Source organism: Sipha flava, unplaced genomic scaffold, assembly GCF_003268045.1.
Source record: "Sipha flava isolate LNK unplaced genomic scaffold, YSA_version1 130_pilon_pilon, whole genome shotgun sequence".
Taxonomy (NCBI): domain Eukaryota; kingdom Metazoa; phylum Arthropoda; class Insecta; order Hemiptera; family Aphididae; genus Sipha; species Sipha flava.
Genome location: NW_020271756.1, coordinates 1,480,566 through 1,506,394, shown reverse-complemented (window position 1 = coordinate 1,506,394; position 25,829 = coordinate 1,480,566). Strand labels below are relative to the sequence as shown.

Here is a 25,829-nt window from a genome sequence, read left to right as displayed (position 1 = left end):
TACAGGTAAGAAAAAAAACTGGCAGAGTTTATACTAGACCAGCGGTTCTCAAACTTTTTTCATTCAAGGCTCCCTAATAATTAAACATTTTTTTCACGCCTCCCTCAAAGAATAATAATTCTTCTGTAATATCTATTCCATCTCTAAACTAAACATAACATATTAAATATTCATCTTTATTATTATCGGTTACTTCATCAAGCTGAATCGCGACATTTTTCTTTCTTAATTTATCAATAAGCTGATAATTTATATTATCTGAAATATCTTGAATTCTCCGACTATTAATATTATTAGGCAAAGGCAGTGCCGAATTGGCCCGGCGAGTTACCGAGCAAAACTCGGTGGGCCGCGACAATTTTTGTCCTTTTAAGTTGTGAAAGGCCGCTAACAGAAAATATTAATAGTTTAAAGTTGAAGATTAGTGTACCTATTAAAATATGGGATTAAAAAAATTTGGACAAGGGCCACCAGTTAGTAAGTGGGCCGGTAACATACAGAAAACTCGGTGGGTCGAATTTGTCCAATTCGGCCTTGGGCAAAGGTATATTTTTAAGTTGGTTTGCTACAGATTCTTCTATCAGAGTAGAAAGTATATGATATTATGTGTATCCAAGAGCGTACCCAAAGGGAGGGGGGTGGTCCGGACCACCCAATTTAAATTTCTTAATACTTAAAAATTGAATAGTTAATAGTACAATAATAGTATATAGTGTATTTTAATTTCACATTATCTTCAATATACAAAGTTTATATATTATATAATATACCTATAATGCATAGGTTCTTAACCGGGGGTCCATAAATAGTTACTTGGAGATCCACGGGGTGACTGTGAGTTTTTTTTAAATAAGCCAAAAATAAATTTGTTTTGATAGCTTTTTTAAGATAATAATAATAATTGTTGAAAGATTTGAAAGCATCTTGAAAGACGACAATGTTTTTAAATATAAAACTTAGATTATGATAATCTAATATACCATATAAAGTTATCGTAATCGTAAAGTAATATAACATGACAATACGATCTAAGGAATATTTCAATTTAACTCGAAAACATATCACTTTAGTTGACCCGTCACTGTGTAATAAAAATTATATTTATATATATATGTATTTTTATTTTTTTTGAAGGGGAGGGGTTCCGTGATTATATTTTATGCTTTAAAGGGGTCCATGGCACAGAAAAGGTTAAGAATTTATACAGTCATGTATAAACCATACCATAATATATTAACAGTTATTTGTTGGTATTGAGTTAAACTATAATTATAATTAGAGAACAGATAAAATAAAAAATGTTGGACCCCCCATAAAAAATTCCTGGGTACGCTCCTGACCATATCTATTGCTGATGATGAAATAAGTTCTTGGGCAATCGTATGAGGTTTCTTGCATTGTGCAATACGAAATGCTACTGTATATGAAGCCAAAAGAGCTTTAGATCGAACGCTTGTCTGTTTAACGAAACTAGAAGATTGTTTTTTAATTTTGCAAGTCTTACAAAATAATCACGTGATTTATTATTTAATGTACTATGATTAATCTCCAAATGACGTTTTAAATTATTGGGCACCATACTATCAGCAGCTAATATTTTCAAGCAAATAATACACTTAGGACGTTCTTCGTTATCTATTGTAATGTAAGTAAAACCAAAATATAAACGTGTATCGTGTGTGGATAAGATAAGATAATCGTTTCTACAAACATTTTATCGGACATATAATTTATTTAAAAATAACAATATTTATAAATTTCCGACCACACGCCGCGCCGCCCTTGTTAAGTGCTTGCGCCTCCTTTGGGTGGCGCGCCATACAGTTTGGGAACCGCTGCACTAGACTTTTTACTATCTTTTATCTTAACCAATATTCTAGCGGAGTTTACAATCGCCCATATGGATTATATATTCAGAATTTAGCCTGTTTGGGACAACTAAACATCATAATATTTAAAAATCAAAATCAAGGGGGCCAGTTCGAGGCCACTGATTTTTTTTAGGGGGGCAGGTCCCCTAAGGCCCCCCTTGATGACGTGCCTGCATAGAGCGTTGTGTTAAAAATGGATAACGCTAGAAAACATTTTCAAACAAAGCAGAAAAATGTGTACGCCGTATACGATGTTTTTGCGTCAAAAATCACAAAACACGTACCTACGCATAGATTTCATTTTTGGTTCATAATTTTTTTTTTTGGATTTTTCACAATTCGAAATGTTTTGATTGATAATACTCATCGTGTTTACTTCCTCTCATTTAACTGAATCCTATTCCAACGCCGTTATATAATATACCGCGTACAGAATTTTTCGAGCTATAACTTTTCCTAGGATTTTCAACGGTTTTAAAAGCTTTGATTTGCAATACCGATCGTGTTCATTACGTTCCTGGTTCTCAATTCATCGCATACCAGCATTTAAATTGATACGAGTGTTTCGCAGACGTGTTTATTATTAATTTATTTCGAAAACCACGATTTGCAAGTTCCACTATGCCAGTTGCATAATAACGGTCCCCAATAATTTTACATGACTGTCGTTTTTTCCCCTCTTAATTGCACGCCCACCCCATGGTTATCGATGGATTTATAATATTTTTAGTTTTCCCTCTTATTACGTCTGTTATATGTTCCATCGCGCATACAAATATTCACTACCAACAACCGTTTATTCTATGATTTTATTACAGTATGCCACTCGGACTCCACGGTTAAAACTTTTAATTTAAATACAAACATGCTGTGTTATATTGGTCGGATACACGTTGCACTGGTGATGTTAAACCAAAAGTAATTGGTAAGCTGAATTTGTTCACAGTGATCGTAACTTTTTGGCAAAGTGAACAAGGTTCATGAACCCTTCTTATGAGACCAACGTAATATTTACGATTTCAACGAATCGGGATCGACTCGCGAAGTCTTATCAAACAGGGTTTTTCGGTCGGCAAATCAAGATTGAGTGTTTACGTGGGAACGAACCGATCGAATACAAGTCATCGTGATAAAACGAAACCGTATTAAAGTGTTCGTATTAACGACACCATAACGCAATTATATTAATAATTGTTGCGTAAAATTCTAATATATTAATTTACAACTACGTAATGGCAAAGTTATAATAATTTTTCAGCGTATTTGATGTTGCTACAGTCGTTAGATTAAATGTATTCACGTACATATAATTCCCTAAATCGATTGGACTGGAAACTGGAAAGAATTTTTAATTGAAACTTTATAACACGATTAATAGGATGAGAATTAAAGTAACTTCTACCAAGGTTTTTGAGTTAAGATTTTGTACAAATTGTTGTTTAGAAATACGAAACATCGGACTAAACTGAATGCTATTATAACTATCAATTGTAATTTTACTTATGATTTAAAATCAAAATTCATTATTAAATACCAGATATAAATGCGTTAATAATATCTTAAAATTACACTAAAAAGATGTCAAAATTGTAATGAAAAATGCATTCAAATTACATAGTAGAATCATATCAAATATATAATCATCAATTGCTTACATAAATAATATTATGGACACTATATACTATTATATTATTTACAAAATGTATAATTTTTTTGAAATAAAATCTATATTTATATACACCTCTAAATTGTATTCTTGAAAATTGTATCGTATATTACTTAAAATATTTTTATATAATAAAAAAGTACGTTCAACGTCTACACTTGGTATCAGTGCATATTGAAAATCGTTTAAAAATTTGATCTTATATCTAAATTAACATTTTGATTTTCTGCTAAAAGCTCAGAGTAAGTTGTAATAGTTCTATATCCTTGAATTTTTTCTAAAACATATTTTAATTTCTCTTTAAAAATTTTCTCATTGAGACCGCCGGGAATATTTATCAAAATATTTAACTACATGTAAAAAAAAAATTTACGTCGTAGTTATATTTTTATTGTAAAATTACTTTAAAAATAATAATTTGTATATTTTATCACGTGAAGTATGCAGAATCTGCAAAATCGTTGTAAATTGCAAAATTGCATTGTTAAATTAAATAAGAATACTTTAATTAATCCAATTCGTATACATATTTGATCAGAATTGTAATTTAATCTTTTATGATTCCAGTTTATGTATTATAACAATATAAACTAGATTGAACATTTTTGTACATTTAGTAAATAATTAAATTGTATTGGTAAATATGAGTTCTTATTTGATCGGATAATAAATTATATAAGTTCAAATATAAAACCTTTTTAATAAAAAAAATATATATGCAGTACCTACATACGAAATGAAAATACCTATACAAATAAGCAAATGTCTTTATATCTTTATGCATTGACTATATTGACATATAATCGGCATTAGGTTTTATTTTATATACAGTATGTGAAAAAATGAAAATGTAATATTACCAAGTCAATAAAAAATGCATTAAGGCTTGACATTATAATTGTACGTATAAGTATTGCTGTGTGAACCATATAGAGAAAATCATTGAAAAATCAAATCAAATGTCCTTGTAGAAAATAAACTATATTTTGTCAGTAAAACATTTTAATATGATATATTCGAATTGATTGTGATTTAAAAGCATAACAGTTTATTATCTACGTATAGTAAACGTATTAAAAGATAAATTTCTTCAATACTTCAGAGACATAATAATGTGATATGAAAATTGAAAGTTATTAAACGATTACAGTAAATAAAAGTAAAATAGTTTTATTAATTTTTTTGATATTTTTTTAAATCGGATAGAATAATTATTTATCAATCATGAAAGTTCTTATTTTTCGTTAATAATGTTTATGGAAATCTCTTTTAAATATATGTTTACTATAGTAAAGAAATATAGTATTATAGAAAATACTTTTATCGTTCTTATATTTATAAAAAGTTATTTAAACATATATTTTTTGCACATCCTACAATATTTTGATCTTTATTCTTTAACTATTATTAAATAATTTGTTATAAGTAGAGACCGGATTTTCATGCAGTAAAAATCAAAAAAAAGTGCATTTAATAACTTAAAAATTGCAAAAACACGCAATTAAGTGCCTGCTAACCTGCAAAAATTTATTTTTTGCCTAAAATCGCTTAATACTTTCCAAAATTTTGTAAACATTCAAAGTACATTGATTTAAATCCTTAAATTATACTTTATTTATCCAGTTTCTTACACTACTACAGGATTAGCAAAAAACTAATGAGTAATTAATAATTAAAAGTTTAATACAAGTATGTACATATATAAAAAAAACCATACTAACTGAGTTAAGCTATTTAATAATAATTTTAACTATTATACATACATAAAAAATTTATTTTTTGATTGAATTAAAATTTACAATATTATACATTTCAAAATTTTTTGCAGAAAAATTGTGCCTTCTATCACTCAATATGTCTTTTAATTTGGAAAATGTTCGTTCTACTTCAACAGAAGTGATAGGACTCATTTTGTAGCAAGCGAAAATTGCAGGCTATTGTTCACCATTTATATTTTTCGTACCATTTATGCAGTCGTTGTAATTTTTTTTGAGAGCGTAACCTGTGTTTTTTTCCACAACGGAGTTAAATTTGTGGGCCATAATTTGTCCTTTCTCGTTTTTTATTTTTTAAAATTTTCTCCTATAGTTATAAATATTTTAATTTGTTTATTGAGGAATAACTTTCGGGTTTCTACTGGGTTAATGCATGGGGAAAGTTGACAAATGTGATTTTTATGAAAGTCTAATCAGAAATTATTCACGCCGAAGTTATGATTCTTTTCAATTTTAAAAACGTCTTCATCCAATGTATTAATAAACATTTTAAATTTATTAAAATTTTCCGCATAAAATAAAGCTGCTTCTAACCATGTTCCCTACCTTGTGATCACAGGCTCCGGTGGTAGTTCACTTTCCATAATATTTTTATATATCTCTACTCGGTGCGGTGATTTAAGCAATATTTTTTTCCCATTATTTACCAGCTTGTTTACTTCTAGAAAATTTTCACAGACTTTTGCTAATACTCTATTTAACTCGTAGGCTACACAGGTTACATGGATCATGTTTGGGTAGAATGTTTTCAAAGCTTGTCCAGTTTTTATCATATAAGGTGCCGTGACTGTTACAAGGAGAAGCACTTTATACTGATAATCCGAATTTTGAAAAAAAAATTCATCAGATTGTCATTAATAAAATGAGGGACAGTAACATAATTTGTTTTAGGCTGATCCTTACAGGTAATTAAAAATGGTGTGAGATCAATTTCTTGGTGAAGAATTCCAACCAAAAGGTTACACATATAAAGTCCTCTAGCATCAATGATCTCATCGACCATGACGTATATATAATGTTTTCCAATTTTAATCATAGTCGAGTCGAAACAAACTTGCAGATACTTTTTCCTGAGTGTGCTCTCGTCAGGTATACTTTTATTTGTATATTTTTGTAAAAAGGATCTAAACGGTAGGTACTGCAGTTTGAAAAATGGTATATTTGCTCTTACTAAAGCCTGGCACAAATCGATATAAAATTGGTTTTAGCTGCTTAATGTTTCAAAAGAATCTATAATTTGATGTTGTATCAGCTTGTTTATTTTAGTTTTAATTGATTCTCGTGAATAGTTAACGAAAAAATAATAATAAAAAGTTGATGCCTAATTCTTAAACAAAAATATTGTTTCTTACCAATGTTACAATGAGCATCAATTTGAGATTTCCTTTCACATCCGATTGACTTTTCACAAGAAGCGCAGAAGACAGATTTCCCATCAAATATCAACTCTGGGTAATTTGATATCCAGGTTTTTAAATTTTGACTACAGACTTGACCCAATTTTTGGCATTTTATAAATGTGTTTATACTTCTTTACGTAAATTATTCATAATGAAACTATCATGACACTAACCAATTCAAGAAACACTCAAACACAAAGTCAGACAGAAACTAAAGAGCTAATGGCCGGGGATTCCATTCATTATCTAACTAGTAGTTGCTATCATTTATTTTTACCACGAAACACTAATAAATTGATGTTATTCTAAGAATATTAGCAGCTTGGGTTCATTTTTTCCTCTTGTATAGTTGAAAACTGAAATAAACAAATATTTACGTACATACAGGTATGTACGTAATATAATTTTATATACATACCTGGCTACCTATATACATATATATATATATTATCTAGTTTAAATTTAAAAATAAAGAATATTTTTATGTAATTTCATGCAACGAAAATCAAAATCGTGCAATTTAGAATAAAAAGTGCAAAACGTGCAATTTCGTGTAAAATAAAACTACGTTTAAATTAATCTGTTTCTCATGATTAGGATTTATAATTTGTTTTTATTTAAAGCAAAAGAAAAAAACTTGCAATTGCACGAGAATTCGGTCTCTAGCTATAACCTATTGGCATCTGAACGGTGGGCGTGGTCTATCTTCAAACGAGGTAACCGTTGAGCGGCGGCTTACGCTATACCACGTGATAATGAAAATTTTTTGAAAATTGTTAAATATTTTCATTTTTCAATCATAATGGGTTAATATTTTAATTTATACAATATACATATAATTTTGCAAGCATTATTACCTAAATTTATGCTTTAAATAAATGTTATCTAAGCCCTATACATACTGTACTCTATATTTGCAATACTAAAACAGAATTTCTATTAGAATAATACTGTTACAACAAATATATTGCTTATCTTACATATAAGAACATCGTGATTGTACATAATAGTTATTATTATTATCAAATAAAAATAATATTTTAAGTTGTCATCACGGCTGCAGAACTACAGCTGTGGTTGTCATATTATTTTCAAAATATTCTAATGATAATGGTCAATTAAAAGTTACTGCAAATATTTTCTATTATTGAATAGGATTGATAAGACTAATAATATTGGATCAATTTATTACGATTTATAATTAATAACCTAGTATTTATGAATTATAATATATTCAAACAAATCAGAATGTTTTAATATCTTACAATATCTCACACACATAATAATATTATGAAATTATGTAAATATATAATATAAATATATTTCATAAATCATATTAATATAATGTAGTTTGTGATGGTATAATTCTACGAGTATAATATAATATACCTACAATCTAAAATCAAGATAATATAAGATTGTGCACCATAATAATAACTGTCATCGATGATTACCTCAATTAAGTAGTAACAAATAAAACCACCAGATCACGTACCAAATCTGAGCAGATGCTAATAGGTGCTTTATGTAATATTTCATCGCTGACAATTAATTTATGTACGAGTATAAGCTGTAAGCTTAGAGGAGGTCAGTACCTAATCAAATCCTTAAATATACAACACTAATAAATGTAATGTGATTAATTGATTGAAAAATTAAAAAATAAGTGATATTTGGTTTTATGCGTATATTATGACCTAACGTACTGAGCGTTTGATAAATATACATTGCAATAATGAATAAATCATTCTCTGGTTTTTCAGAATATTCATGATTACTTAAAAATATTGAAAAAGGATAAAATACAATAAAATAATGGCATTATTAATTTAGTTATACACAAATATACGGTTCGGGGTTATGGGTGAGTCATTTTGGTACTATCCTTCGCTTTAATGTATTTTGTAACAATACATTTTATAGATATACACTTGTCTTTATAATGTTCAACGATTAAATATTGCGATGGAGTTCAATTAAAAAAGTATTAAGGTATATAATTACTTATGGAATTAATATTTATGTACACTATACGGTTCATTATTGATTACAATTTTAAATCACATAGAAACAAAAATTACACATTTTTAAAAAAAAAAAATCTTGTGTATATTTTGTTAAAAATATATTTGCTTATCTTATAAAAAAAATTAGAAATCGTTAGTAAATTTTAAGAAATAATATCTTCTTACTAAGGAATCAATTTTTAGTTAAAATAGATAAATGTGAATTTTGAGAATTCACCATTTTATTAAAAATAATTTTCCAAAAACTTCAACCAAGATCGAGATTCGATCTCGCTGCACCGCTTAGGATTTAGTTATGCAAATTTTTTTTAGTTATATTTATTGTGTTTTATGAGCACTTTTTCGGCTATAAAAATTACTACGATCATTAAAATTAATTAAAGTTCATAAACCTCATATACGTTTACTAACTACTATTACTTATTGTTTATTTAGTATTCTGAAAGAGATTATTTCACGAATTTTCCAATCATGTTCTAAATAACTACGAAAATTTATAAAGAAAAATAAAATACTACGATTTATTGTCTAATACTTTAAGACATAATCGAAATTTTATTTTCATTATAATTTAAAAAATAATAGTCATAGAAACTTGAAATTTTCAATAAATGGTCATATGGTGTATGATTATATATAATATATGCTTATATGATGTATGCTTTAAATAGTATAATTTTAAAAAGATTTGTTCGGAACTTTAAAAATTTTCAAATTATTTTGATTTTTTTAACAATTTACAAATAATCAAAAATTTTACGTTTCTTATCTTTTTTTTCATAAAATGTTGATAAAATATTTTCAGACGAAGAAAAAGTCTTGAAAATGTAATTAAAATCTAATGAATAAAATAATATTGTGCTTCGATTAAAAAAAAATGTATTAGCAACTCAATATTTAGTGTTGTAATGTGCGAACAAAAGCAAATTAAAAAAAAAAAAAAAATTGGAAGGTCACAATAAAGTTTAATGAGAGTTAGAAAATTAAATTTCGACTAAATAAGATATTTAAATAAATAAAAATTATTCATTAATAGTTATTTGGTTTTTTATATTATAAAATATATTAATCTTATATAGTTATTCAAAATATTTAAAACTTAGTATTAACATTAGCTTTTTTTTAAACTAAGTAATAATTTCGAAATATTTGAATGAAATTAGTGCTGTATATAGGCAATTTAAATTTTCGATTTTTCCCAAACTTTAATCGATTCATGACCAGTGTTGGGAATAGATAATACAAAATTTATCTAAATAAAGATAAAAGATAATATGTCTCAATTGATCTAGATAAAGATAATAGATAAAAAAAAATTAAAATATCTAGATAAAGATAAAAGATAATTTCAATTTTATCTAGATAAAAAAAAATATATTTTCAAAACATGTTATTTTTTGGTCAATATTTCATATTTTAATAATATCGATGAAGGCTTAATCATAATCAGGGGTGTATTTAGGAATGCCTTATGAAGGTGGGGGTGGGGGGGGGTGCAAAAATAAAAAGTTCAAAGTATACATAGTTATAACTTTTCCATCTCAAAAAACTGTCGTTATTCATAACCAAATAATCAAAATACAAGTATTTGATAGAAACATAAACTTTTATTACATAAATTTATAATAAAACATATTTTTAAATATAATTTTTGTAATTACAATAACTGAAGACGTCTGGGGTGTTTATTAACATATGCATCAACTACTTCTTCAAGTTTTATAATTATTTCAGGGTGTATACAATGCTAATCCGTTTAATCGATGGTATCATGATATATTGATATTCCAGTATTTCACCGTGTACCCGTGCGTGAAAAATAAGAGGGCCCACAATAATACATCAAGTATAAAATACGGTGAATGGGGGGGGCACGGGCCCCATAGGCCCACCCTTTAAATACGTCCCTGATTATAATCATTATTATCAATAGGTGCCTAAGTGTTTAATGTTTGTTGTAGTAATGTAGTTTACCATTAAGCAGTATTTATAAATATTGTACAATATTTAATGACAGTTAATCACTAAAATGTTAACAAAAAAAAAAAAAAAAATGAAAATTGCTTTGTAATCAGGATGAATACAGAATACATAAAAAAATATTTTAAGTTAACAATATTGTTTTCCATATAATATTAATATGATAATTTTCATTATTTTATAAGTAGTTACGACTTTACGGCTTCCAATTGTGAAGTAACGACTATTCAGCGTATGAGTGACATGTGTATTAAAATCAAATACCTACTATATTTGGAACTTCCACTGAAAAATAAGAAATTAAGTTTAAAAATACCAAAAATATTTTCTCGATATGAAAATACAAATAAAATGTCATTCCAAGAAATAATAATTACTTCTTAATAACACACGAATTATGATTATGAATACAAAATCTAAATATGTAAAAGAAAGTCAGGTTATTTATAGAATTTATAATTCAAGAACGGCTGGACCGATTTCGATGATCTCTGATTTGTTGGATTCATCTCCGTACAAGAATAAAAATAACTCTAATCTTGGCAAGAATACAGACAATTATCTAGATAAAATTATCAAGAGATAAATGAAAATTATATCTTAGATAACTTAGCGTTATTTATCTAGATAAGATAAAAGATGACAAAAAATCTATCTAGATAAGCCCCAACACTGTTCATGACCGGTCAGAGAACACGGGAGGACGTAAAATAATTTATTAAGAAATATGGATTTTCTACTAAATCAACCGTTTTTAGAAATTTAAAATTATCCAACTGACTTGTTTAACACAGAATTTTTTTTTTACCAATTATACATTGGTTTTAAGTTTAAAATAGCAGTTTAGCAATATCGTTTACCATACTCTATATCTTACTCGATTGTGGAGTCTTACCCTACCTGTGACCAGGATTTTCATCTTCTTTTTTTTTTTTTTTTTAAATTGAAAATCAAAGGGGGAAATACATTCAATTCATAATCGTGACAGTTATTTTATAATAACTACATATTACGTATAAACACCTATTTATTTACGAGTTTAATATAAATCAATATTAATACTATCAAGACGATTAATGTTAGATTGCTTAATCAAATATATATGATCTAAAACGTTTAATGCGCCCAAACGGCGTGTGTTTAATAATGTGGGTTATGAGATGTCGTATATAAATGAAGGTGGTTTGATTGAGATGGTTACAATTTAATGCTAATGAAACGTTATTGGTTAAGACTAGAACTATATATATCCGTAGAAATTATAGTACGTATTCAAACCAATGTTGATGGTTTTAAACATTTTAATAAGCCCAGCTGGGGTTCGTTGATGGATTTTAGATGAAATGTGTGATGGATTTTTTACTGATAACTCAAAATGGTCGTACAATGATGTTAACGTTTTCAACATAACGCTATACTCGTGTTTTAGAGCTATGAGCTATGGTTCAAATTTGAAAACAAAAAACTTTATTATTTGTCGTATTCAAATCCTAATTAGTTGCATAAATATATATATATATATATATATATATATATATATGACTTGGACTTGCATTATTTGTGTGTCGTCCATCCTAGGTGTGTACAAAAGTTATGTTACTGGAACACTACTATTCGTTGCGTTTCCAGTGCCAAAACAAAATATAATAAATTGCTGTACTCAAAACTTTTGATCCCGAAAACGCGTGTTCCTAGAATTAAAGATAAACACTTCTGTTCTCATTAAATTTGTAGTTACGTAAATTACTCAGAAGCGTTTTATGGTGGACAACATACGTCGTACACTTGTGCCGTCGTATTAATAACTGCTTGTTAGTATTGATTGTTAAAATTTAATCAACATTTGCTTAGTAATGTAGTATTGATTTAAGAAATATTCAAAGGTAAAAAAACCATCGTATTCTGCGTCGCAATATCATTTTAATCAATTAACGAACGAACAACTGAACTGAACATTTTTAAGACAGTTCGAGTTCAAGCGTCATCTAAATGTTCCGTTTAAATTATATTCAGCGTTATTGGTTTGATGTGGGTTAGTACAGAATGATTAATTCGAGAGTAGTTACGTTCTCAAATGTATTTGGAATGAAGTTTTCAATTAATCTACAATACATTATGGTATTTCATCGTTATGGCATATGGGTATGATATAGATTGAACGATGTGGACACTCGTCCAGTTCTACTTAATTCGGCGCCAGACAGCTGCGTCATTATATTATTATCCGTTTGAAAGCATTGATAAATCATTCCGTTCGATTTAAATCGATTTCTGGCTTTGAAAACGTTACGAAAGAGTTCTAAATAAGTATTCAAGAGACGTGACTTTAAATGGATTTTAGCTTTAATTGGATATTACATGAGTGTAGTCAAAAATAATAATTGAATTCGAAGCAACGCAAAAAGAATAAATGTTTCGTTGAATATAATTCATCGTCGTTCTTACGTTATGCATAAATGTATTATAATATGTATGTATTGAAATATTCGATAAACGATTTTTGATGTTTTCAAATTTAATTTAAATAATAACAACAGTATAAACAACGAATGTATTTCGATATTTGTAAGCAGTTCGCAAGTCACTAGAAATATAATTGCATTTAATAAATAAATACTAAATTGGGGGATTTATAATATTTATTTTTATTTCGATACTCTGTGCAGGGCAAACACTAAAATTTAGTTAAAATATCGGGTGTTCATAAAATATTAGCATAAATTATTGAAGAAAACGTTCAAATCTTTCACTGTAACCGTTTTTTCTTATTTTATCCGGAATCTAAAATATCAAATAACTGTATTGTGAAGATAAACGAGGCATAAAATATATCGTACTACAGGAATATCATGAATTAACAATATATTAATTATTACGAGACATGTGCGTATACAGTGCACAAGCCTATAAATTTATTGAGTACTTAATTGTTATAATAATAAATACGAATATTTTAGGGTATTAGTTCTTACGGGACCAATAATACTAGTGTTTTATGATTGGATATTTATTAAAAACGCAAATTATCGTAGGGTACAGAAATATATACACGCACCCACACACACAAGTATAATTTTAATACGAATTCAATACCATATATTGAATTCAATCAATGTGTTTCTGAAATAACAGTGGTATAAAAAAAAAAATGTTGCTTCGGTATAAAATATTAAAACACCATTATATATCTCACGTATAATGGAAATAATAATATACCATTTTTTATATGACACATATTATACCAAATGTTCATCAAAATAAGCAGTGGTATTACGATTTTCGAATATTCATAACATTAGAAAACATTTTAATTCAAAAACAATTACTTAAAAAGCAAAAAGCTTACCTGCAGTGTATACCTTATCAGCGATCATAAGCACATTGATGGACCATCATTTAATTATTCTAGAAATAACTTTCCATTCTTTATTACATACAACCATTAAAATATCAGTCATTTTGGGCTTTTAATACTCGCGAAGAGCAATACAATTTAAAATGTTTACTTTTCTCATCATCTGAAATCAGCTGAAATCGGATCAATTGTAATAAAATTCGATGTAGTTTTCCAATTGCATAAACCGTATAAGCAGTATTTATTATTACCTTATTACTATAAATATTTTCATAATTTCATGCTGTTATTTTACTTTATGGGGGTAAAAAATATTATTATTGTTAGTATTAAAATCATTCATTTTGTTCGTTAAAAATTTTTAAATACTGTAATCGATAAATCAAATTATATTTCGAATTATTAAATATATAATAAAAACACAAACGTTATTAATAAAATAACTGGATTGCAGTTTGTTAATAAACGTAAAGACGTCAATTGAGACGTTGACATGGAAAAGGTACTAAGTCATTAAAACCAAATTTTACAGGAGAAGGAAAAAAACTGTTTTTAGTATTTTTTGAACCTTCTTTTCTAATTTCATATCTAATTGAATTGTGATAAATCGTATTAGACGATAGTTGATAACAATGTTCATATAAAAGAAAACAATATTATACATCGTGTTTAACGAGAGATGATTTTGTACCATTTCCAAGCCAAACTACAATGACTCACGGCTAGCGTCATTTTGTATTTAACGTAATTTCTAATAAATAAAGAAATTTGAATTAGTTCCTTTACCATGTCATTGACATATGTATGTAATCCAATTTCAACGAAAAAACGAAAAATTAATTTTTTTTCGACTTAGTACCTTTTCCATGTCAACACCTCAATTATTAGAATGATATATTTCCAAACGTAAAAACTACAAACCAATATTTATTGACTATATCATAATACTAAAATACCATTATTAATCGGAAAACGATCATCATTAAAATAAAATATATCGTATAATTTAAGTCTAACATCTTATGGAAATAACTTATCATATAATCGAGTAATTTTTTTTAAAAGCTACCCCCATGAGTGTAGACTTTTATTTTATCTCAACAAAACACAAATGCCATAATAAATTGTGCGAACAAAAACGTTGTAGTCAAAAACTCTATTGCCTGATGACGGAGCCAAGCTTTCGAATCGTTCGGAGGAAAAAGTTTTAAACAAAATAATGCGGAAAAATACTCCGACAGGATCAAACATAGATTTTCAAGTTCAACCACGGTAAATTTTGTATTGGACAACTGTAGCCCCGAACAGCTGATAAACTAAATAATGTGAAAACATTTTTCCATATCACTCGTCGGCATAAGAAAGTGACAATACCTGTCGGGCTACACAAACCAACGGGAATGAACCGTGGCGGCAGTAAGAGAGGGACCAACAAATCGAGACGCGAATCAACACAGGAACTGAATAGATTTGAAAATAATTATTTTTGTTCATCGGAAATAAAAAAAAAATAATAAAAAAGCAATACGCATCTCTTTGCAAGTGTACAGTCACGATATGTGTTGAAAATGAATTTATTGAAAGTGAAAAGAAAAGAAAGAAAAAAGGAGCAAACATAACATATATATGTACAAAGACGTATTTGGTGATAAGAGTCACCGCCCGATCCGTTGGGAATGCGTTGTTGAGATAAACAGCGGAGCCCGATTTAACTCGATCTACTGCATACTTTCCTGCGGTATTGGATTTCGGTGCTGCAAATATAGTAGAAATCATATAAGTCCACATCGGACGAAAAGGTATAAAACATAATTATGATATAAAAATAAAAAAAAAAGAATAAAATTATTTATTTTATAAAAGTATAAACGTCGTATAATTGTATACGTGAATGATATAATTTTTCTATTACACTACACCCGATACGTAAATACGAGTTCGCTTTCATGTATTAAAATTGTGAAACCCAATCTCTCACATACTTGTCATTGCTTTGTATTATCAAGTGGTTCTAATTGTTGTATTTAACTGCACTCCTATTCATTTGATGATTTATCGAGATACCATCGGTACGCATGAACGAAGTATTTTAGTGAAAATTTATCACCAGGAAAATGAAGGTGAGAGATAGAAATCATCAACAGGTCATAACGTTTTGGCTACATTCCTACACGAGTTTTCCTGAGTACTTAAAAAAAAAAAATTAAATGATTTCTCTTAATATCACGAAAACAAGAAGTTATATATTTCGATAATTTTTGCTTCCATTTTATCACTCGCGTGATTTGGTACAACCGTAAATTGTTGTACTATACCAGATAAGTTGGAAATTTCGCCAAAACGGTTTATTTCTTTGGTCCATGCGATTCTGTTCTGTTCAGTTAATATGCGACGTGCACAATATTAAAATTAATATCATTTTAATGGTATGTTCCTAATGTTTACCGATTCTATGAGTGTACTGAACAACGCATGCGTACACAAATATTCAACTTAATTTATATTTGCAATTTATATTTACGCATGCGTTGTTATTTTCCACGACGTCATCGTGCCTTTGAAATACTAGTGCTTTACTTCAATAAACGTAGTATCTTATACACGATAGTTTACTTTACAGTGGAGAATTTAAGAAAAGGTTTGCTCGACCACTCGCAAAACCATATCTGGACATAAGCAATACATTTTATGATGCAAAAAATATTAAGTTAAACTAATATGATGCGAATAAAAAACTAAACATTTTTCAAATCTTTAGATTCTTCGTCACCTATCAGTATCTGTTTTGAAATGCATTTTAGATTAGCTAAGCCTCAGTTTTGCAGTTAAAAAAAAAAAAAACAAGTTGTAAATTGGTGGTATTTACCTTTCACCTTTCCCTTTTTCGCATCACTCAAAATCGCTTCTGAAAAAAGGAATATTCGAGAAATATAGTTTTTGAGTACCTATTGTATTGGTTTGTATTTTTACAGTTTATATGAAGTGAGATTATGCTCGTAGACAGAATATTGTATTGTATAAATCGTAAGTACGTCGTACACATGAAATATGTAAAATTTCATTACAAATTGCATTCAGTTATCCGTTCGTATAATATTTTATGTAATACTCCTTTTATTTCTTTATTTTCTTATTGTAAAGATATAACCTATTTACCTTATGGTCAATTTCGCATCCTTTACTTCTGAAAGTCATAAAAATGTAAATCTTTATTTTGATTATTATTATTAATGCTTTAGTGAGTGTTTTTTTTTTATTATTATTATTATTACGACTTAAACGTTATTAAGAATAAATATTTAAATGAAAAAATGGTAATTCATCTGTAAAAAAGTTTTGCGAGTGATTATAACGTTCAGTTATTAAGCCAAAGTAGTGCGTTGACTGCAACAAGTTAATTCGAACAATATGTTAATACATCATATCAATTATAAATAAATATTAAAAAATTAAAAATATTTATAAATAATTTTGATATTTATAGGTTCTTTAAATATGAGTTTCCATGAAACTTAAAATAATTTGATTAATTTCGAATTTGTAACTTTAATAAGTGGCTTATTCATTTTGAGTAATATATTTAATTGGATTTATTTCCGTTTTACATATAACTTATTACTTTTGGCAGTGTTTAATTTGATTTGTCCTCTATCATATGTTACACTACTATAATACGAATATGTCTTGATGAGCAGATTTCCTTAAAGTAGTATTATATATTAAGTTGTTCTTATAATTAATACATTGTTTCTCATAGGTTTTAAAAATAAACATAATTTTAATATTAATTTAATTTAAATCTACAATTTTAGTGTTTTATTTTTTTTTTCGATCCATTAGGATTGAGTAGTAATATGAAAATTTAATCTACAAACAAAAGCAATGGTAAAAAATCTTTAAAATGGACTTTTTCCCTTTTATTCGATCAACGACTGTAGATGGAATACATGGTTTCTGGTAAGGTATTTCCCTCTGACCAAAATAATCACTGTTCTTACGGGCTATGTTTCGTGTGCGCATGTGCTGAAGCAAAACAAAACAAATCGTCAAAGAGAAATATCGTAATGGCTGTTATAAAAAAAAAAATGTTCTCGTTTTAAAATCTATTGTGTATTAGTTGTCCTCGAAATTTGATAAAGTATAAAAAACCACTTAAGAAGGTTTATCACATGACCACGGTTCGAACTTTATTACTTGACTTAGGGTTTTTTTGGCATTTTCCTATATAATTTAATGACCAATGGTCATGACAACACTCGTATCGCATGAAATATTAAGCTGCGTAAACCATAAACAGTTTACGTTAAAATGTTTCGATAAATCCATCGGCTGATCAAATGCAACCAGTCGGGTTTTTGTATTTTTTAAAAATATTTTTTGACCCACAAATATTGCTTTTCTTCACAAATTCGACATTTAATTCTACTATTGCATCTACATATTTGGTTAAATAATGAATAAAACCAGCAAAAGTTATCATTATATTATTATTATCAGTATGAATTTATTGCTGAAATTGATTTTTTTAAAACATATAATATACAAATTATTCGTTAAAATTTGAAACTTTAAAACACAATAATGGGTTTTACTTTATTCTTTGAGAAGTGTTTTTTATTTATTTTTTTTTTTTATAAATGTACCCGAATGTGTGAATTATATATTTGCGAAAACGTAAAAACTGTTGATAGTGAAACCAATGCAAGAAAAATGATGTAAAATAGAAAATAAAAATATTAGGTAATCAAGACATCGAAAAACCGAAAAATATGTAAAATCAACGAACGTATCTCGTGGTTACAAAAAAAATGCGAGGGACATCAAGACGCTTCTCGTTCATAACGTGTACGACATAATCATGTCCGGTGACAGATCTACCTGTTAATGTGTGGTTTGGGAAAAAGTTAGCAAAAGAAATTAAATGATAACTCACGGAACGCAATGGTCGAAAACAACAACTAAGGTATAGAACGATAACTACAACGCACGACCAGGACGTTGTTTCACACCACGCAGATACTACGAGTAGATAGACGGATTTTCGCTTCATGTTTGTCTCCCCGCTTAGAACTTTTGTTTTAAATAATATTATTGCAAGCTAGTCCTCTCGTATATAATTATATCACAGTTTTTGTAACCTCATATTTGATAATTGACAATAATTTTTCCTAAATCGTAAAAATTAAACGTTTTATTCTGATATTCTCTGATATTGAATCAAATTTTAATGTAAAGTTAAGTTTAAAATTGTTTGAACTTTTGAAATTTAAACTAATTATAAAATTTACTATTGACTAAACCGTTTCCTTATAATTTCTGACGAAATAATTATACAACATTTGTGTATAGTAATTTTTTATTAAATTTTGGTAATAATCGTCGAATAGTAAATATTATAGTACGTATATTCGATTCGTAACATTTTTCTAAAAACCATTACATTTTTTAAAAAAAAATTGTTTTTTTGAGCTGGCAACTTATTTCCAATAGTCCACAACACTGAAATAAATAATTCATTTTAAAAACGAATTTTAAAATCGACTGCTTCAAAAAATATCAAAATATACGAGAAAACCAGATTTCAATATTAATGGTTTTTTTTTATTTTTAAATTTTTTTACACGTTTTATACGTTGATTATCAGATATTATTGGCACAGATGAAAAAATATCGATAATCTTTATTAATATAAATTATATGATATGTATTTCTTTATTAAGTTATTATTTAGTTGTTTTTCTTTGTATATTACCACGTGCTTGATTTTTGTTTTACATATAGTGTTTTTATTATTTGTTTAATTCATCATCGTCATCATGTTTCGGCCTGAATTTGTGTTATAGTTACAAATGATTTTTTACTTGTGCAAGGGCTTCCACATGTGGGTTTTCCACGTTCGGGCCCAGGGTTCGATGCGCAGGAGTTCATAATAAATAAAGTTTCAAATAAATAAAGAAATACGTAAAAAAGGTAACACGTTGTAGCGATTGAACGTTCGTGATATTCGTGATTCGGTGCGGAAAAACGGTTTGCTACACGCGCCACACAATGTGTGAATCCATCCGATATGCGCTAATGCCGATTACGATTTATATTTGTATTTATTTAAATTTATACTGTATAGAACACGTGTCGCGTCTAAACACGCCCTCACACGCTGCACGTTGCAGCACCAATACGAACAGGGCGTTACGAGAAAACGGGAAATGTTGATACGATTCTTACGGGAGTAAACAAAATGTGTTAACATCAGTACATAATTGAAAACAGAATCATTATTTCATGCCGTTTAAGAAAAGGTTAACGATGTCGTTTCTTAGAATTAAAGTTCCTGAAATGACTAGTCATCCTTTATTTGTACGTATTCGTTCATGGAATCGACCGGTGACATTATGCACGGCCCTTTTCAACGCCCCCGAAATCCAGATCTTACCGGATACTGCAGCATTCGGTAGATAAATGATGGAAAACATAACCTACCACATAAACTGCGATTTTGCCGACGATGCTTGTGATACGTCGGACGAAGAACGTTTCCGTTTCGGCAACGTTTGTTACAAACGGGCATCATCGTCTCGATTGACATTAAACAATTTTAAGACATCATTATTCTTCAAGACCAATAACCGGTATGTTATTATGCAGATTGTTTTTTCATCGAAAAACAAAAAATGTTACATTTTTTCTACTTCAGCGAGAGATTCGTTTCACATTCTCTCCGTTTTGCCGGAAACTAATCCAGTGCAATATTCTGCTGCAAAGTTCGCATAGGTTTTTGATGCATCCTAAATTATCCGACCGCGGGAGCAGTGGCAGTGTCGGGAGTTCATCCGGAAAACACCACAAACCGCGTTTCAGACCATCCCATGAGAATATCTGTGACCGAGCCGGTAACCATGAACTACGAAACTACAGGTGCCAGTAGATCAGGTTTCTCGGCACGGTTAGTAATAATAGCTAAACGAGGACAATTGTTTTCGAAGAACGATCGGTGTGCCACAATGCATGCGTCGTGTTCGGAAGTTTTACGCAACCTCCCTGTGAATGCATGTACTAAAATTGGTATGTAATATCCCGTTGATTTAAAACCCGTGTATGATTATTACGGGTGAAATGGAATGCCAATACTGTTTCTGCGTACGTAACGTGTAAACGATGTTGAAAGGTAAATAATTATCTATTTAGAGAATTATATTATACAATTTCAATATTCGTTACTTTTAATCATCAGTTATTTCCATCCGTCCCGATTAATGTTAATATTATGTCGACAAATTGTGCGTTCAAAAATAATGACTTTTGAAATATATGATGTATTATGTAAAATGTAAGCGATTTCAAATTAAACATGCGTATTAAATAGCATCTGGTTAGTGAAAACTGGGAGAGAAAAATCTCGTTTATTGTTGAATCTCGCCGGAATAGCTATTTTTATTTTACATCTTAGAAAATGTAAACGTTTAATTAATGCGGTAAAAAACGGTCGGGAATTTAAAACGCGTTGGGATCTAAATTTATCATTCATTATTTGAACGCTTGTTGTTTGGAATTTAACTCGTGATATTTTAAACCATCCAAAGACGAATAACTATAAAATATTATACTCGTATTATATATTGTTTGAAATATTTCGAATCAAACAAAAAGAACGATCGCCTGGCCACATTTTCATTTTAGACCGCACAAGAGGAGATTTTAAAACAAAAAATATATATTCTCCTTTATACTTAACAATGGTCATATTTTATCTGATGGACCATTCAACAAAGCTATTAGATGACCGTTTGAAAAATAAAAACCACCAGTTCAAAATGATTTGGTGTCGTTTAATTTAATTTAAAAACTACTCTTTATCTGTATGAAAAATTTACATAATATTAAATCGGTTGAACAATACTCATACAATTATATAAAATATAGTGTAATGTTGAAATATCTTCATATCTATATATAAGCTTAAAAAAAAGTTATAAATAATAATAATAATAATAATAACTAGGGAACGGATTTATATATAAAAAAAAATTCTCAAAATATGCTCTTAAAAATTCTGTAATATGCTAAAAAATGTGCATTTATTTTTAAATATGCACTTTTAAGTGAATTGAAAATATATTATCATTTATAATCATTGTATAATTACTTAATTATAAAATAGAATAACATAGTATTTTAGTTATTTTAACTGAATGATAATTTATATTATTTAAAAATTATTAATAACAATAATAACTAAGATTGGTTTGGTAATGTCTCACTTTCTCAAAATTCTAAATAATGCATTTTCAATATTTTTTAAAATTATTTTGGTTTCTTGGTTATTTTATAGTATTAACAAAAAAAAAAAAAAAATTAAAAAATTGTTTAGATTTTAACATTAGGTACTATTACCCGATAATTTAATACAAGTACTTACTTATAATTTGTTATTTATCTTATTCAAAGTTCACGAATAACTATTTTAAAATCAAATTTCTAATTCTAATTTGGATTCTAAACATTCTAAAAATTCTCTAAAAACTATAAAATACTATAAAAAGTGAATAAATAACTTTAAAATAAAAAGTTTTCAAAAAAGCAATATTGATTTTCATGTTATGATTCATGAGCACGAGTACACGAAAGGACGTGGTCCTAACACCACAGATAAATTTGTACAAATCAATGTATAGTACACATTTCAACGAAATTATATTTTTAATAATAACCATGATATCAATGATTATATCATACTAGTCCAATAAGTGAATATAGTACAATGTACTTAGTACACGTATGATAAATACGAGATATAGATATTTTATACAACTATAACAAACCGCGTATCGTTATAAATACATGTATGTATGTTATATTGTTTGAGTTGTATTATTTTAAAAATTAATTAATTAAATCTGTTAAAGTGGTGGGCTTTATTGTTGTTTTCGGTTATTTATTATTTGCGAGGACGAGTAAAGCTATCGGAAATGTATAAAATAGTAAAGGAACATTTATTCGTTTATACAAATATCATGAAAATCATCGTAACAAAAAAAGGATGAAACTCGATAGAAAAAGAAGAAAAGAAAAAAAAACAAAATTATTTAAATGTTTAATATAATCGTTTTCGTTTAAGGATTACGCACCGTACACGGTTTTCGGGACGCACGGTTGTAAAAACAAGATGAAAATAATACAAATTATGTGTTTTATCCTGTCTGACAGGTGTACAATATTTATAACATATTTTTTTTTTACATTTCACGCGGAAACATGATTAAATTTAAATCTTATAAACACGTGCATATATTAAAAAAAATATGCGATATATATTTTTTTCGCAATATAATAGTTTAGAAAACGTGTGATTTGAGGCAGCGCATAAAAAATATGTATATATATATATATATAAACACTTCTATGGTCTCGATATCGAAGGATAACATATTTCAAATAATAATGTTGTGTTGCAGTTTTTAAATGACAGCGAAACCGAAATAATAAGCAAATTCGACTTGATAACACACGAAGGCTTGTAATATTGTAGACCAACAAGTATGTAGTTCACATATGCATTTAATAAAAACATATGATATAATATGTGTGAATGATGTGTGTGTGTGGCAATAATTTACAAAAAAAAAAAAACAAAAAGTAATGAATTAAACTTTTTTCTTCCTTCTTTTAAATTCGCATTTATATTTCTTAAAAATATTGTGTTAAAAACGGTTATAGATCGTCACTACGTCTACACTTAGTACCAGACAGTTACGGCGCATTTACGGATAACCGGAAGTGTACGGAAAGCGAATGAAACGCAAACTCGTCTCCGCTCAATTCCGGTGCAATAATTTCCGAATAACCACCGGATGTTGTGTGTTTTTCTGTACTTGATAAAATTTTCATCCGTCCCGCAGTATTTCAACGTCACCCTTTTGAAAAGTTAACGTTTAATCAGAATATTTATTAAAGACCGTATTGGTTGTTGTGAGATCGTTGGCATATCAATATAAATATAAAGGGACTAAGGAGAACGTGCACAAAACCATCCTCGCCAATTGTTTTGTAAACGTTTTGAAAATAAAAAACTAATTCATAAATTACACGTTTCACATACGGAACGTACTTCAGCGCATTCGTACGAAATGATTGTGACCGTTTTATAATCATAATTTTACGCTTACGATACGCTACGAAGCGAACTGAAAAACGACTCGTCGAAAAAAAAAACGTCAAAATTCCAATTCTCGACGATTGTGGTCCCTCTCCCGTGGACAATACACGCAGGGCCGTCCCAAAATTTTTCGGGGCCAGGGGAAAATTAATTTGGAGGCTCTTCGACCATAGTATTATTACTCATATTATTTATAATTTAACCGCTCAATGTAATCAGAGAAGTCACTACATGCTCGCACGAGCGCGACTATAATCGTTGACACGCAGCGTGTAAAATTGCTCAGTGTATTCGAGGCTTTATTATTAATTACTATATATCAAGACTTTGTGAGGGCCCCTAGAAAATATCCCAACAATGGGGCTTGGGACAAAATGGTCCCGTTGCTCCCCTCTCAGAACGGCCCTGAATACACGTTCCACGCGTGTTCCTTGACAACCTCGATTTCATCCGATTCTGCGGGTCTGATTGGAAGTCAAGAAACACCGATCGAAAAAGAAACGCGAGATGCAACCGGAGAAAACCGAAGTTGGGACGACGATGGTATATGAAAATAATTACGATAAAAAATTCATCTAACGCACACCATCCGATCCGGTTGACTGATAATTCGATTGATAAGGCGTCCGATCGGTAATCGGATTCGAATTCGACGAGGAACGTCGAAACCCATCGGATCGGTCAGGTGTGGCTCCTAGGGAGAGAGGAGGCACTGGGGTCATGGCCACTTCTCAGGATTTTCAAACATTTAAATTGTTTAATACATTTATGTCTTCGTGAACCGTAAGATCCCAATTATTTAATTAGATATCTACCTAACAATATAATTTTGCCTAAAAAACCATATTCTGACAGTAATATGAGGTATGTATCATAATATAGGAACGAAGTTGGACTTTGTATCTCAGTGCTGATTCGGGGAAACAACTATTTTCAGTTAATACTTAAAATGCCCCCCTCTCATCGGTTAGTCACTGAAGTTGCGCTTGTACGGGATCAGTCATCCGGATCGACAACCTGAGGTGGCGCGCGTAACGCGACAATAGGTACTCACGCTTGCTGCGGCTTGTCTCCTCCTCTTTCGGCGACGCTGCGAAAACCGTCCCGGTTGGGCTGCCGGTCACTCGCGAAGTCCTCGGTCGACGTGCGTGTGGGCCGGGACACGTGGCGTGCGGTTGGGCGCGCGGCGAACACGTCACGAACGGGTATGTACGCGCACACGTGTACCGTGCAACGAGTCGTCACGCGGAATGCGGCCGCGGCCGTATCTGACGGACGGGCGCGCGCCCGTGTGCGTCGGGGGTGGTGTCGGGCGGAAGGGCGCGCCGCCGTATTATCCGCGAGTTGGACGCGCCACGCGGACAGCGCGGGAAAATGTGAAAGAATTATTGAAATAAAAAAAAAAAAAAATCGCGCGAAAATCTAACCGGTCAATGTTCCGACGGACCCGACGGCCCGCGGTAATTGTGCAACGCGATTGTCGTCGGTGCACGTCGTGTCCCGTCCACGTTCGTATGTTCACGCGCGTACTCGATTCGGATGATGGATTCTCCGAAAAGAGCATCTCTCGGGATGTACAGCACCACTCTGCGCGGGTGATTC

The 25,829-nt window shown here is 29.5% G+C and overlaps 2 protein-coding genes across 6 annotated transcripts in view; both read right to left on the bottom strand.

Moving 5' to 3' along the window:
- The window catches only part of LOC112694465, a 29,063-nt gene extending 22,748 nt beyond the window's left edge, over positions 1–6,315 (bottom strand). Inside the window, exons 1-2 of the mRNA XM_025569928.1 lie at positions 6,216–6,315; positions 5,960–6,099 (exon numbers count right to left, since the gene is read on the bottom strand). Of these exons, the coding sequence (XP_025425713.1) occupies positions 5,960–6,099; positions 6,216–6,315 (240 nt within the window). The remainder of the gene's footprint in view (positions 1–5,959; positions 6,100–6,215) is intronic.
- Positions 1–25,483, bottom strand: part of LOC112694496 (leucine-rich repeat-containing protein 4-like) — a 264,913-nt gene extending 239,430 nt beyond the window's left edge. For all 5 annotated transcript variants that reach the window (XM_025569975.1, XM_025569974.1, XM_025569979.1 and 2 more), the window contains exon 1: positions 25,282–25,483. The gene's annotated coding sequence lies outside the window, so the exon portion shown is untranslated. The remainder of the gene's footprint in view (positions 1–25,281) is intronic.
- Positions 25,484–25,829: the final 346 nt, after the last annotated feature.